The sequence below is a fragment of the Fusarium oxysporum genome, chromosome I, assembly GCF_013085055.1.
Source record: "Fusarium oxysporum Fo47 chromosome I, complete sequence".
NCBI classification, from domain to species: Eukaryota; Fungi; Ascomycota; class Sordariomycetes; order Hypocreales; family Nectriaceae; genus Fusarium; species Fusarium oxysporum.
In genome coordinates, this window is record NC_072840.1 from 2,762,951 (window position 1) to 2,777,000 (window position 14,050).

General features: G+C 49.3%; 3 protein-coding genes across 3 annotated transcripts; all 3 read left to right on the plus strand.

The window, feature by feature from the left end:
* The first annotated feature begins 3,816 nt into the window (after positions 1-3,816).
* FOBCDRAFT_3567 (uncharacterized protein) lies at positions 3,817-5,409 on the plus strand. Its single transcript, XM_059612158.1, has 2 exons — positions 3,817-4,351; positions 4,410-5,409. Exons 1-2 carry the CDS (start codon positions 3,933-3,935, stop codon positions 5,089-5,091), a joined length of 1,101 nt encoding a protein of 366 aa, XP_059463831.1. The 5' UTR covers positions 3,817-3,932; the 3' UTR covers positions 5,092-5,409.
* Positions 5,410-5,577: 168 nt separating this feature from the next.
* Positions 5,578-6,794, plus strand: FOBCDRAFT_3571 (rRNA-binding ribosome biosynthesis protein UTP23). The gene is made up of 3 exons (XM_031181710.3): positions 5,578-5,708; positions 5,758-5,847; positions 5,898-6,794. Exons 1-3 carry the CDS (start codon positions 5,621-5,623, stop codon positions 6,584-6,586), a joined length of 867 nt encoding a protein of 288 aa, XP_031042478.1. The 5' UTR covers positions 5,578-5,620; the 3' UTR covers positions 6,587-6,794.
* A 399-nt stretch (positions 6,795-7,193) lies between these two features.
* Positions 7,194-11,443, plus strand: FOBCDRAFT_3576 (uncharacterized protein). The gene is made up of 2 exons (XM_031181711.3): positions 7,194-9,686; positions 9,742-11,443. Exons 1-2 carry the CDS (start codon positions 7,575-7,577, stop codon positions 11,128-11,130), a joined length of 3,501 nt encoding a protein of 1,166 aa, XP_031042479.2. The 5' UTR covers positions 7,194-7,574; the 3' UTR covers positions 11,131-11,443.
* The last annotated feature ends 2,607 nt before the right edge of the window (positions 11,444-14,050 follow it).

Consider the following 14,050-nt stretch of genomic DNA (forward strand, 5'->3'; position numbering starts at 1 on the left):
CCAGAAATCGCAACGTCAAGAGCAGGTTTTCTTGGAAAAAAGAGGACCTCCAACAAGCTTCAAGCCTGGTCCAATGGTGCGATCTCCAGCCAGCGCGGGGGTCCCTTTACTGATAAGTCCCACGAGTTGAGCAACTTTCAGCTAGAGTTGTCTCCGGAGCTGGTAACAAGAGGGTCCGGGCTTAGGCGGTCCTGTTTACTTGCTTGCCTGCATACGAAAATGTGCTTTGCTCTTCTTTGCTTGCCGCCGCGTACCCCCGTACCCGTACAGTATGGTCGGGGCCTTTGATGAACGATTCGCGATGAACGAATTGAGTGGTGATGGACCTGGTCGATGGCATACGTCACTAGCAGCCAGCGGTGGTCTGGGCGAGAAGTCTAAGACTAGAACCGACACCCTCAATTCACTAAGAGGACCCTCTTAGCACCTCTAATGTACTGCACGCCGAGTAATGAAAGCAAAGTCGGTGAGCCAAGAGAATTAAAACGGAAGTAAAAATATAAAAAGTGAATCAGGGAATCGAACAGAGGTTGGATGCTGTGAGAAGCAAGGAAGAATGCAACATGCATACAATAATGGCAGGGTATCGTATTTCTATATACTTGACAGGAAGCCAAGTTTCAAGTTGGCGACTCAACTTGGAGACCAAAATAGAATTCAAAGAATGACAGAGAATCAATCGGAGCCTTCGCACGGCAGGCCTTTGTTTCGTAACATGCCTTTCACTAACTGGAAAGATGCTGAATAGACAGTTGGACGTCTGGAGAGCCATGTTGGAGAAACATGTCATCCAATCATTCTGACGCCGGATCAGTTGTCTATGACCCAGCCAAGATCCGGAGACATGCGTGGTGCAACGTGAGAAGAGGCCGCGCGCATCTGGGCTTCGGTCGCTTGGCGCCGGCTATCACCAGTATCATACCTTTGTCTGAGACGACTTTGATTTGGTATCTGAGCACGCAACCTGGCATCTGATGCAAATTGCACAAACAGCAAGACTTGGAACTCGCGGCGCAGCAGAGCTCAAGGCAAGATTGCAACAGATCTTGTCCAAACGCTTCACGACTTACAAAAGAGGTAACTTGGGTAGCTTGGCTGCTTGGGTACCTGCAGTATTTACCGCCGATCCACTACCCAAAGCTGCAGGCCAATGTGAGCCTATAAAAGAATATTCGGTAGACAGTGGCTGGGATTCTCCCGCTTCGGAGCCCGTAGAGCGGCGTTAAACCACGGGCGGGATACGGACGGAGTGGATAGAGGCATATCCCGGCAAAACAGATTCGTCACTAACTAACGCCATCTTCCAATTCAAGGCTTCTTGTTGCCGCTGTCTCCATCAATGATTTCTCGTGAGATCCATTGAATGCGTCTCGGCGCCTGAAGCCCTGCAGCCAGCCACTCTGATCGCGATTCTCTTGTTTCGTCATGTTGCGGGTATCGTCCCATCCCGTCAGCTTTCTTCACTGATGGAATACCGTCTCGTACCAGCGAAATTACACCATACCAGCGAGCGAGCTAAGTCAGCAAGCCAGGCCTCGTATTGCTTCAATAGTATTTCGCCAAGCCTCAACATGGTATCTAGACTGTGTTGGTTCGACTCCACCATTCTGCTTCATGGATACGTAAGCGTCCAGCCGCTGGGATTTGAACAGAATCTGTTCGGAGTATGTATAAGCGGGCTTCGCTCAGTAGTTTTGTGGGGTCAGAAAAAGCTTGGCACTTTGAGGCCTCAAATGTTGATACCCATCTCAGATACGGATAGAGTGGGTAGACTATCGGCTTCGGGTTCGTATTATGCAAATTGCTTTACTGTAATTGCCGAATGCACACATACAATATCTGTAGCGAATTCATGCATAATGCCATTATCTTCTACACAGATATCCATTACCTCTGGGCTTTGCACATACTGTAGTAGGTAAGTCTTGAGTGAGGCATCCGAGCCCTAATTCAGCCGGACAAGGATCAGGATGGTTCGGGGTTTTCAAAAACCTGGAGAAGACTACCTGGACTGTCAAACTCCGAATGGAAAAGTACTTTGAACAAGACCTTGCAGCTTGTGCTTGGACTCCAAATCGTGATGGCTATGCAGCCAAGCTCTTGGTGTTTGTGACTATCACCAAGTCCCATTGGTCACAACGTATTATTGTTTGAGAGGATGTAGCTAAATTCAGGGCAAAATCTTATGAAGCTCCTAGCTCAACCGGCTACACCGGCTTCCCCTTGGCCTTGCACTATCCATGCTCACTCAGCCGCCAGAAATACGCTCGAAGGTTACAACCAGAATGGGGTTTGTTATTTTGCAAAGGCGGCTAACTAATGCCTTTGTCTCTGTACGGTCAAGAAGGATTGCGTGTCAAGATGGGGATTGAAGTACTGGCCGTGTCAATCACGATTGTGATTAACATGAGACGTCTCACTTCAAAGTTCCAACTGCACGAGATTGCTGCGATTAGCACAGCCTTTTACATCCGAATACAAGACCCCCCCTACGATCGTCCAGGCCCACCTGTTTGATCGTCAGGCATTTGAAAAGCCGACGACTCATCTAAAGAGCCGCAGATCGTCATGCCAGCTACACGTATGTCGTTAGAATCATGTTCTGGACGCTATTTTCGCAGTCCGCATAATAGCGTCCGCAAGAGGTTCAAGCTGACCCCGAATGGGGAAATGGGCTTTGATTGAGAATCGATTCATCCCCATCCCTTACGTCATGAGTCCAATCTTGCGGTGATAAGTTTGGATCAGATCGTGATGAGGCACTATTTCCTGTCCAGCTGATCTTTGCGTGGAGAAATCAACGCATATCATGAGCAGTGTCTCAATAAAATGCGTCATCCTACAGCCCTCATCTTATCATAAATGCCTTTCCTGAACGAATGTTGACGATATCTCCAGCTAGTGGAGGATCCGGCTCCCTTCTGGCAGCTTGCAGGTTGCCAACCCTTCTTGGCATTCATGATTGGGTTGAATCTCCAGATCGGTTGGAACAAGGTGCAGCAACCATGAGATTGGACACACTTTTATTTTGTCAAGTTAGCTTTGTTTCGTTTCATGACGTCTGAAGATGCCTGTCTCTCCATGGCGCCAACACGTGGGTACCTTAGACAGCTCCAGCGACTACAGCCTCAGTGTTGCAGTGTCATCTGGTCAATCTTGTCTCCAAGAATTTTCTTAAAGTGCTATCAGTTTCCCGTTGGTAACCTGGTAGCCTTACCTAAGATATGTTATGCATTGGTCCCTCATCTTGCCTCATCTTTCTCTCCAAAGTATCCACCATTGCTATTCGTGTCTTTCAGACTAACACAATTCACCAAAATCATAATTGACTGAGGTCCCTTACTGTGGACCCTCTATATGTATATATGCCTTTCAGTTATCAAATTTACTCAGAGTTTCTCTAGATATAACCTATTTACGGATGAGGTATTGGCTGACTTATCAAACGCCATGCATTGCTACAATTGGGCCTCGGCCACTCTCTCACGGAAGATCGCCGAAGCACATCCCTATTTCAAGGCAAGTTTTTACAAAAGAAGCAGGCCAACCGCACAAACTGAATCGTCCTAAGGGGGTGAATAGGGTGATTCTTCTCGTTCTGCCTCCAATGCTAGCTCAGCCTAGTCAGCTCTCCTACCGTTGGGGTCAACAATGAGCTCGGGTTCCTGCGGGAGAAGAATAGTGTTTGTAAATCATTGGTCGCTTTGACACAAAAACTGCCTGTTCTGGATGACGCCCTTTTTTGGCGGTATCGGGCTTATCACGTGTCTGGGCAGCTGTCTGTAATTCCCCAACTGTCCGAGCCTGATTACGGTGCTCTGCTCTCTCCTGGGGATCACATCTCTCTCTCGGAGAGCACATTAGCAATCTAACTACAGGTTGCGGCCAGGCAGGCAACTGAAAAGGGGCAGCTCCAGGCTTGTGCAGCTGGAATGCCCAGTCAACCATCTTCGATTCTGGCGGCCGTCCCGACATCCTTCTTACCATCGCTCCCGGTTCGACGCCTGACATGCACAACATGGCGCCCGTGTCGCAAGAGACGATTCGCTTCGACGACGACTCGCCTTTTACATGATGTTCCTATCTTGCCTTTTCGATTCGAAACAGGCATTGGACTCTTTGCGAAACGACCTCCCCGCCCATTCCCTCCGCCTTTCCTCTCTCCTCCGTCTACATCCTTTACCGATCCTTTAAGTACACATCATCAAAGCCGTGACCGTCGTGCTTTTGTCAACGGACAGCTTATCAGAGGGAAAACAAACGGCGATGATGCTGTCTACGCGAGTGATTATTTCATTTGTGCCAACGACGGCGTGGGAGCGTGGGCCACAAGACCGAGAGGGCATGCCGGGTACGTTGCCGGGCAACTTCCGAATCTCTTTTACCATCGTTACTGACTTTAACTGTAGACTCTGGTCAAGATTGATTGGGCATTTCTGGTCTTCTGCGATCGAGGAAGAGCTTGTTAGATTACCAAAGTCGCAAGAACCGAACCCCATCGCCAGCCTACAAAGTGCATATGAACAGACTCTTGAGGCGACTATGTCGCATGACTGTTTAGGAACAACAACAGCTTGTGGCGCGCAATTACATTACAAGACTTGCACTGAAAATAAAACACAGGCATCGCCTGTCTTGTATGTGACTAATGTGGGCGACTGCCAGGTCATGGTACTCCGACCCAGTACTGAAAAAGTCATTTATAAGACTGTGGAGCAGTGGCACTGGTTTGATTGCCCACGACAGCTTGGGACTAACAGCCCTGACACACCCACTGATAATGCAGTTATGGACAAGGTCGATTTGGAAGTCGGAGATATTGTGCTTGCGATGAGTGACGGAGTTATCGATAATCTTTGGGAGCATGAGATCGTTGCAAGAATACTCAAAAGTATTAAAGAGTGGGAATCTGGGACACATGCAGAAGCTCACAAGGGTGATCGCACAGGTGGCCGCAACGGTGGAATGAGAGTTGCGGCTCAAGATCTGATGGAGGCAGCCCGGGAAATCGCCGTAGATCCTTTCGCTGAGAGTCCATTCATGGAGCATGCGATCGAGGAGGGTTTGGCGAGCGAGGGTGGTAAGCAATAGCGACAGGATTCCAAGAGAGAAAGCAAAGCTAACAGTAGCAGGTAAACTTGACGATATCAGTGTTGTCGCAGCCCTCTGCGTGAAGAATGAGGGATGATAGTAGTCTCTTTGCTGGACAACTGAGACATCTGAACGGCTCACAGTAGACTTGCCGGATCGACCCTTCGAAGCATAAGATACCTAATTACACGATTTAATGGTGGAGAGGGGAACATATGGCTCTCATATAACGGGTCATCATGCATTACATAGAGACAATCTGCCTAGACAAAATTCAGATATGGAACCCCATGATAAAGTAATAGCACTTCACTTGTTTTCAGCCCTGAAGATGGCCATGACAATGGAAGTGAAGGAAGTGGGATGGCGGGGCATTACAGCCATGGCGCATAGCAGCGGGTCGGTTTTAGCTTATCGCACGTGCCGCGATAAGGAAATTTATTTTCTGCCAGCCTTGACTTCGTCGCATACAGTCCTAGCACGTCTAAACAACTAGCTTGGTACATACTTCGACAACAAATTATTCAAAATGAGAGGAAAGCGGTCAAAACAATATCGGAAGCTCATGGAGCAGTTCTCCCAGACTTTCGGCTTTCGTGAGCCCTATCAGGTTCTGGGTAAGTTGTCGCAAACTTGAGCCAGATAGACAAAGCTTACAAGATGCAGTCGATGCCGAAATGGTGAGAGATTCTTCCCGGTTCAAGATGGATCTCGAGCCCGCTCTGTCGAGGACAGTTCATGGCAAGGTCAAGCCCAGTATGTTTTCATGACAAACCTTGTCGTGGTCGATCTTCTAACCGGAATAGTGATTACTCAATGCGAAATTCGCAAACTTTACGCAGCGCGAAACGAGCCAGGTGTACATGAGGCCATTGACCTAGCCAAGACCCTGGAGCGAAGACGATGCGGTCACCATCCCGACGATTATCCCGAGCCATTGAGCACTCAAGAGTGTCTTCGATCAGTTGTCGACCCGAAGGCTACACTTCAGAACAAGCATCGCTACGTTGTGGCCAGCCAAGACCAGGAGGTACGAAGGATGCTGCGAGGCATCAAAGGAGTCCCCCTCATCTATATCAAGAGGAGTGTTATGATTCTCGAGCCAATGGCGGATGAGAGCGTTCAAGTGCGAGCAAAGGAGGAGAGAAGCAAATTTCGAGCAGAGATCAAGAACCAATTGGGCAAGCGAAAGCGAGATGATGCAGACGACGACGAGAAGGCCGACAAGACCGATGGCAACTCTGAAGAACAAAAGAAGAAGAAGAAGAAAGGACACGGACCCAAGGGGCCTAATCCTTTGGCGGTCCAGAAGCCCAAGAAGGCAAAGACAGAAGGACAACAACCACGAAAGCAAGAATCTACTGATGCGAAGGACGCGCCACAAGAAGGTGCCGGCAAGCGAAAGAGACGGAGGAGGAACAAGGCTACTGCAGGCACGGCAGACGACGGCGAAACGGACACTGCAGCCGCGGAAGTGACCATGGCAGAGACATGAGAAAGCTAGCAAGCAAAGCGGGCGGCAGTCTCCAGGGTTGAGACAGGAATGCTAAGATCACCACGTGCTTGATCTGGAATATGCGCCAATGAAGGCAGGGGATATCAAAAGGAGTGTGCGCCGTTAGCGATACCCGAGAAGATAGTATAGATTGAGGGAGTCCAGGGGCGCATGAAAGGAATAGTGTTTGAGCGTCAACAATGTTAACAATTTAATCAGATCATGATTCACTCAGCCGTAACCAACTCTTTATCTTGCAATGACAATAAACTGTATCAATTGCTGAAGCTGATCTCAAATCAAAGAAAGGTATGCCTATGTAGATAAATCAGGGGTCGCGTGAGGTATGAAGGAGAAATTGATTTGAGAACAACCATATATTGAATGACGAGACCCATCCCTGAGTTACAAGGGTGCCCTGCACTATGGGCCCTCAGGCACAATGCCCTTCCACTAAAAGGAACCACTGAGAGTCCCGCCATCCGTTGTCTGCTAGTGGAGGGCCACCAACCGCTTCCGACGGACTCAGCCATCTTTTCAGATGGGATGGGTCGACCCCCACCCAAAGCAATGTCAAGTTGGATTCTATCCATCAATAATTATAGGAGTTTGTTCCGTTTAGTTTGAGAGGGACGAGGGGAACAATAAGCCCGCTCCTTTCACCAACTCACCTCAGCTTCTAGACCATTGATACGGGTGTGACATTTCACGTTGAACAACCACTTACATCATCTCACCATAGAGTTATCCTTTGACGGCCTCAACCTAATCCAGGAGCCAGAAGGATTCGTCCACTCGCAGCACTTCTACTTGGGTCGAATGTCATCTACAGATCTTCGGCCCTTTCGATCCATTCTTTCAAGGCGCATTACGCGACGCCGAACCATCTTTCTCTTTGCTTTCTCTTTTTGTCGCAGAAGCAGTTCTTTCCGTCGAACCCGTTGAACGGGAGACCCAGACAAACCACAATTCGCCATTATTTGACATCATGACTACACCTGCCGAGGTTGACGATTTTGGTCTGCCCATCAGGCGCTTTCCGACTCCGAAGAACGATGAGCCTACCGAGACACCCAAAGATGAGAAGCCTGCTGCAAGTCCAGTAGCAGATGCCTTGAGCGGTGAGCAACCGAGAGCGTCCGAGACGAAGAACGATAAGTCCAGCGATCAGACAACACCCCCCGCCGTCGAACCTGTTAAGGATGACGACAAGAGCGAAACGTTTGAAGATGCTCGATCTGAACAGTCAAATCCCAGCAAAGATGCTTCGAACCCGCCTGTTGTCACGCACGAAACCCCCCCACCAACTTTTATCAAAACTCCAGCAAAGATCGAGCCTGCCGAGCCCGAAAGTAACAACGATCCAGAGCCAAAAGATTCTAGAAAGACACGGTCAGAAACGCCAGAGGCTCCCAAAGAGCCTACAGATGTCGATGTCGCTATCAAGAAGCAAGAGACTCCCAAGCCAGACGATCCGACGAACAAGGGCCCAGTGGAAACACAACCAGAGGCAGCAGATCCTGTCAAAAAGTCTACAGGTGATGAAGTAGCTGTCAGTAAGGAAGAGCCCCCTCAGCCCGACAAAGTCACGCCGACCCCTGTATCGCCTACGCAGGCCAATCGAAAAGATGTTTCTGAGTTTTCCCACCAAAAGATCTCTACCAAGCCAGAAGAACCTCAAAAGGGGGTGGACGATGATGACTGGCAAGAAATGCCTTCCTATGCACGATACGATATGTACAACGACGACGACAAGCTAGTTGCAAGGGAATACGATCCGGAACAGGATGAATCATACGAATATGGAGGACTTGGTGGTGCTGGCAAGGGCTACACTCGGGTAACCTTGGACGATGATGCCGAGTCGGCAACAAGCATGGACGACAATACGAAATATCTCTTCAAGAGTGCAGCCGGAACCAGTATGGTCGACGATGATGAAGGACGAGATGCTATTGGTCAGATGCAGGCTACCAAAGATCTCTTGACCGAAGGCCAAAGAGTTGCATACGTTGGATTGGTCCGTCTCGAAATCGTCAGACTTGTGAAAGAGGCGGAAAAAATGAAATCGTTCAAGAAGACGAAGAAGGAGGTTGGTGTTTCAGTTGAATCCATGCTGATGTGGGGTCAAAAAATGATGCTTCGACTGTACGCTCATATGGAGATCAATGAAGCTGAGCAGATTATGATTGAACAGTTGGCAGAACATGGAGTTATACCGCAGGACTTGGCACCCGCGCTCAATACTAATGCTCGAGTATCAAATCCCATGGCAGATAGCGAGTCATCGATGCCAAGCACCCCATCACTGGACGAGAAGCCTGCAGAGGCACCGCCGCCATATGAGGCGCTTGACGGGGAGGAGCTCTCTGACGTGAAGACACCATCACAGCTCCCCACCACCGCAAAGATCGATATTGATCTTCGGTGGACTGTACTTTGCGACCTCTTCCTCCTCTTGATCGCTGATTCTATTTACGATTCCCGCTCGAGGGTTCTCTTGGAGCGAGTTGGTGAGAGTCTTGATATTACGTGGGTTGATATCTGCCGTTTCGAGAAGAAGGTCACAGAGGCTCTGGAGATGCAGCAAGCTGCCGAGAAAGAGAACTGGAACGAGGAGCAGCACACGGAAACTCGCAGGAAGAACGCATTGACCCGGCGATATGTGATGATGGGATTGGCCACCGTAGGTGGTGGGTTGGTCATTGGTCTTTCGGCAGGTTTGCTTGCTCCTGTCATCGGTGCGGGCCTGGCTACCGGATTAACAGCCATCGGAGTGACTGGCACGGGAAGTTTCCTCGGTGGTGTAGGAGGCGCAGCCATCATCACCTCGGGCGCAGCGGCGTCAGGCAGTATCATCGGAGGTAGGGCTGCAGACCGAAGAACTGGCGCGGTTAGGACGTTCGAATATCGTCCCCTTCACAACAACAAGCGAGTCAACCTCATTGTCACTATCTCGGGGTGGCTGACAGGTAAGGTCGATGACGTACGACTGCCATTCAGTACGGTAGACCCTGTCATGGGTGACCTTTACTCAGTGCTCTTCGAGCCTGAGATGCTTCGGAGTATGGGTGACACCATCAACATTTTGGCTACTGAGGTCAGAAAATTTACACCCTGTTCCAATAGAGATTATCAGACTAACGATCACAAAGGCTCTTACACAAAGTATCCAGCAAATTCTGGGTACAACCATACTAGCTGCTCTCATGTCAGCTCTGCAGCTGCCGATAATTCTTACCAAGCTTGCCTATCTTATTGACAACCCTTGGGCTGTCTCGCTGGACAGAGCCACCTCCGCTGGAAAGATTCTAGCAGATTCCCTGCTAGAACGCAACCTAGGAACACGACCCATTACACTGGTTGGGTTCTCGATCGGAGCACGAGTCGTTTTCTCTTGCCTCCAGGAGCTCAGTAAGAAGGGGGCGGTCGGTATTGTGCAAAATGTCTACATGTTTGGTTCACCTATCGTGGTAAAGAAGGAGGAGTACATCAAGGCTAAGACTGTGGTTTCTGGGCGATTCCTGAATGCGTACAACCGCAACGACTGGATTCTAGGCTACTTGTTCCGACTCACGAGTGGAGGTATCCGCCGGGTAGCAGGTCTAGCCCCGGTGGAGGATTGTCCCTTTGTTGAGAACATGGACGTAACGGATCTCGTGAATGGTCACATGGACTATCGTCAAAAGATGCCGGTATTGTTGATAAGATGTGGATGGTCTGTTGAGAGTGAGGAGTTCGTTGAAATCGAAGATCCAGACCCGGACAACCATAATGAACGCCAGAGAGAGCTGATCAATGAGATCGAAGAGGCACGCAAGAACCTCGAGAAAGAGGGCAAGGCCAAGAAGAGTGGTCGATTCAGCTTCTTCGGTCGTCGAAAGAACGCGGAGAAACAGGACTGGGAAATCTACGAAGACTCAAAGAACAAGGGAGAAGGCAAAGAGAAGGCAAAGGAGGGGGAACAAGCCGACAACAACACTGGTGTCCTTTTCGACATTGATGCAATCCGTGCAGAAATTGCCAAGGATGCCCGAGATCACTACGCCAGTCCGGAGGACCTGCAAGTCAAGGAAATCAAATCGACTCTGCCTCCAATGAAGCTGGATGTGTCCTCGCTTCCTGCTTCTCCTTCGGCGGTGGCCAATGGCTCTAGAGCAGGGTCTCGGACGGATCTGACCGGCGCACGAGACTCGCACGATACTCGTGTGTCCCAAGAGAGGTCTCACAGTTATACACCAAGCTACACCAGACAAGCATCACCACCTGGGTACAGCTCACCGTACGGCGGAGGGTTTGGGTCAGGACATGGTGACGCATACGGCTCGGGCCGACATGACGAGGACGACATTCAGATGACATTCGATACCTCGTTTGACGATCATCCGCGATCAGCAACGGTAGCACCTACTGAGACGGCAGCAACTAGGCCACAGGTGAAGACGGCGCAGACATTGCCGACGATGACATTGCATGAACCGTGGGGGGATTCAGATGATGATGATTTTGGCAAAGAGAAGGAGATTTCAATGACATTCGCTTGATTTGGTAATTTGGGGTTGCCTTTTTGAGTTGCTGGCGTTTCGGATCAGGCGAGCGATTGGAGGGGCTCGGTCTCTTGGTCTGGACTCTGCTCTGACTCTACCGTTGACTTTGAGTTTGACTTTTCCGGCGCAAACAAGGCTTGGTGGTTTTTGGATGTTATTGCATTCATGAAGGAGTAATCAAAATCGGCTGGAGCATCAAATACACATAAGACATAGTAGTTAGTACCCATCTAGAACACTTTGCGAAGTAAGTATGAGCAATGACAAAGACGAGACTCAAAGAGGAGGAGCATTAATTCGAATGTTGGTGCTTTGCATTGTTGCATTATTGGTCCGTGTGCCACCAAAAGAGCGGTTGGCTTTCGATGGTCAGTTCTATAAACAGAACAAGCATGAAAGGGTGGATGTCACTGTTGGGCGATGATTTTTGTGAATGTACTGCCCATTTTAGCCACTATACACAGGTTTGCTACACAACAGGTCACACGATACACGTGTTTTGCAGCCCTGGAATGCCATATTGCACACGCCTCCTGGCGCTGCGGGATGGAAATTGTCAAAGAAACAGGACAGCTTGTCGTCTCCAGGGTAGGATGGGTGGCGGTGTTGGTCGAGGCTTGTGCTAATAAACATTGAGTGGGAGGCATTGCTAGAGAGCGGCTGAAGTGTAGGTATGCTGAATTTCAGTTGGGTAATCTTACAGTGAGACGAAGGTATTTCCCGTGTCGGCCAACAGCGCTCACACTCTCTCAGTCCTTGACCTTGAGAGGGGTGAACGTTGGCCGTTAGTTTGACCCTATGGCCAGGATAAGTACATACATTTATACCTATGTCTCAAAAGTGTGAGGATTGGCGAGATCGTCGTTGGGTTGGTACCAGAATGACAGAAGAGGTCAAGGCAAGGTACTCTCATCCTTTAAATCCTGCGGTGGTACGATATTACGTTTGAGGTTAGTTGGTCGGCGCGTATAAGCGAGTTGCTCTACCACGACAACAAGCAATAGTTGACAGACAAGACAAGTTATAGGCATAACGTCTTTTGGGGATTCTTTCTTGTTCGACAAATCCTCAGAAACAGAGTCTTTCTCTCGTCCGTTATTGTCTGACAGCAGTCCTAAGTCCACCTTAGAAACGATGGATGGAGGTAATCTTGGGGCTGACGGGGCTCAGCACCAATAAGTGTAAGACGATGCGCCGAACCAAACTTCTAGTGGGTTGACAAGTCTACAGTTTGTACCTCGCAGTGTCTGTCTTGAGCAGATCCTGGGCATCCTGTCAGCCGCAGTAGACTTATCCAATTGGAGAAACGTCGTCAAAGAGTGAGTGGGTGCTTTGATGCCAACGTTTTATCTCTTTGACCGGCATAAGCCGTCCACGAGGTCACTTACCCCGCTTTTTTACAGGTACCTGCAGGGTACATGAAGTTCCCATCAGACAGCTTCTTCTTTCAACACCACCAAAATCATCAAAATCCTCATACAAATTGACCCTAACGAGTCTCAATTAGAACGATGAGCTCCCAAGAGATACATATAATAGATGATCATAGCTTTGATAGCCCGCCTTTTACAGCAGCTGCTAATGACCCCACCGGCGCACCTGATATTCCGCCCGAAGAGGGCCGCGGTGATGATTTTCAACCTTTCAACCTAGAATATCGTGATTTTCAGATCAACCCTCTGCCCCAGCAACCACTTGAATTATTCCAGCTTTTTGTGCCTATTTCCCTTGTACAGTCATGGGTTGGATATACCGAGGACTGGGCTTTTTTCTGCGCTGATAATGGTATTAAAGATAGCTGGAATACCCCCCTTTCCGACCACTCGCGCTTACATGCTTGGGAAGGCATCTCCACTGCAACGGCTTATGTATGGCTTGGTATCCTTATTTACCTAGGAATTCATAGGGAAATATCCCTCGAGGACCATTGGAAGGCCCCTAGCCTAGGAGATCAGCGCCCCCTTCATCCATTTACAAAGTTCATGCCGTTACAGAAGTTCGAGCTGATCACACGGTATTTCCGCACCTTTGATCACACCAATCTCGATGTGAGCGATGAGAGGAATCTTCCAAAGACCTTCCAAGCGGCTGAAGAGTGGTCTGAACATATACAAAGGGTGTCTATCAAGCTCTATCTTCCAGGGACTAATCTGACTGTAGATGAGTGTATGGTGCCGTTTACAGGCAGATCAAAAGAGACAACGCTTGTCAAGGGAAAGCCCACGCCGGTAGGCTTTAAAGTATGGGTTATTGCGCAACAGGGCTACTTTCTGCAGTGGCTTTGGCATGTGAAGGCATCGCCAGTTATGCCTGTAACAGTCAAGCTAGAGGTACCGATGCCGTACGGCAAGAAGGGAAAGCTACGGACTGAGATCCCTCTTAGCAATACACAGAGCGTCGTGGTTCACCTATTGCAAAGGCTGTCAACAGCGACATATCACGTCTTTACAGATAACCTCTTCTCATCACCGCAGCTCTTCCGCCTCCTTCGGCAGCTTGGATACGGGGCCACAGGCACAGCACGCCCTAATTGCGGCATCACCACCGTGATGAAGCAGATAAAAGAGACCGGGAAGCTTCCTGACGGCAAGCCTTTGCTATATAACAAGGTGTATTTGATCCCGACGAAGGATAAACAGGTATAGACAACTTTACCTGTATTTTCCTTACTAATTTGTCTCTTTTCCTTCCCTCTAGGTCCTTCAAATCGCTTGGAAGGATAGCTCTGTGGTGCTCTTCCTTTCAACTATGCACAGCGCAGCCCCTCTCAACCGCACACCAAAAGAGAGGAAATTGCCCGCCAAAAGAGGCACGAAGGCAGAGGCACAACGCCTGAAGGAGGTCTTCAACGGAGATCAGGCTAGGATAATCCCTATTCCTTCTGTTGCCGCCCAGTATAACGATGAAATGAATCACG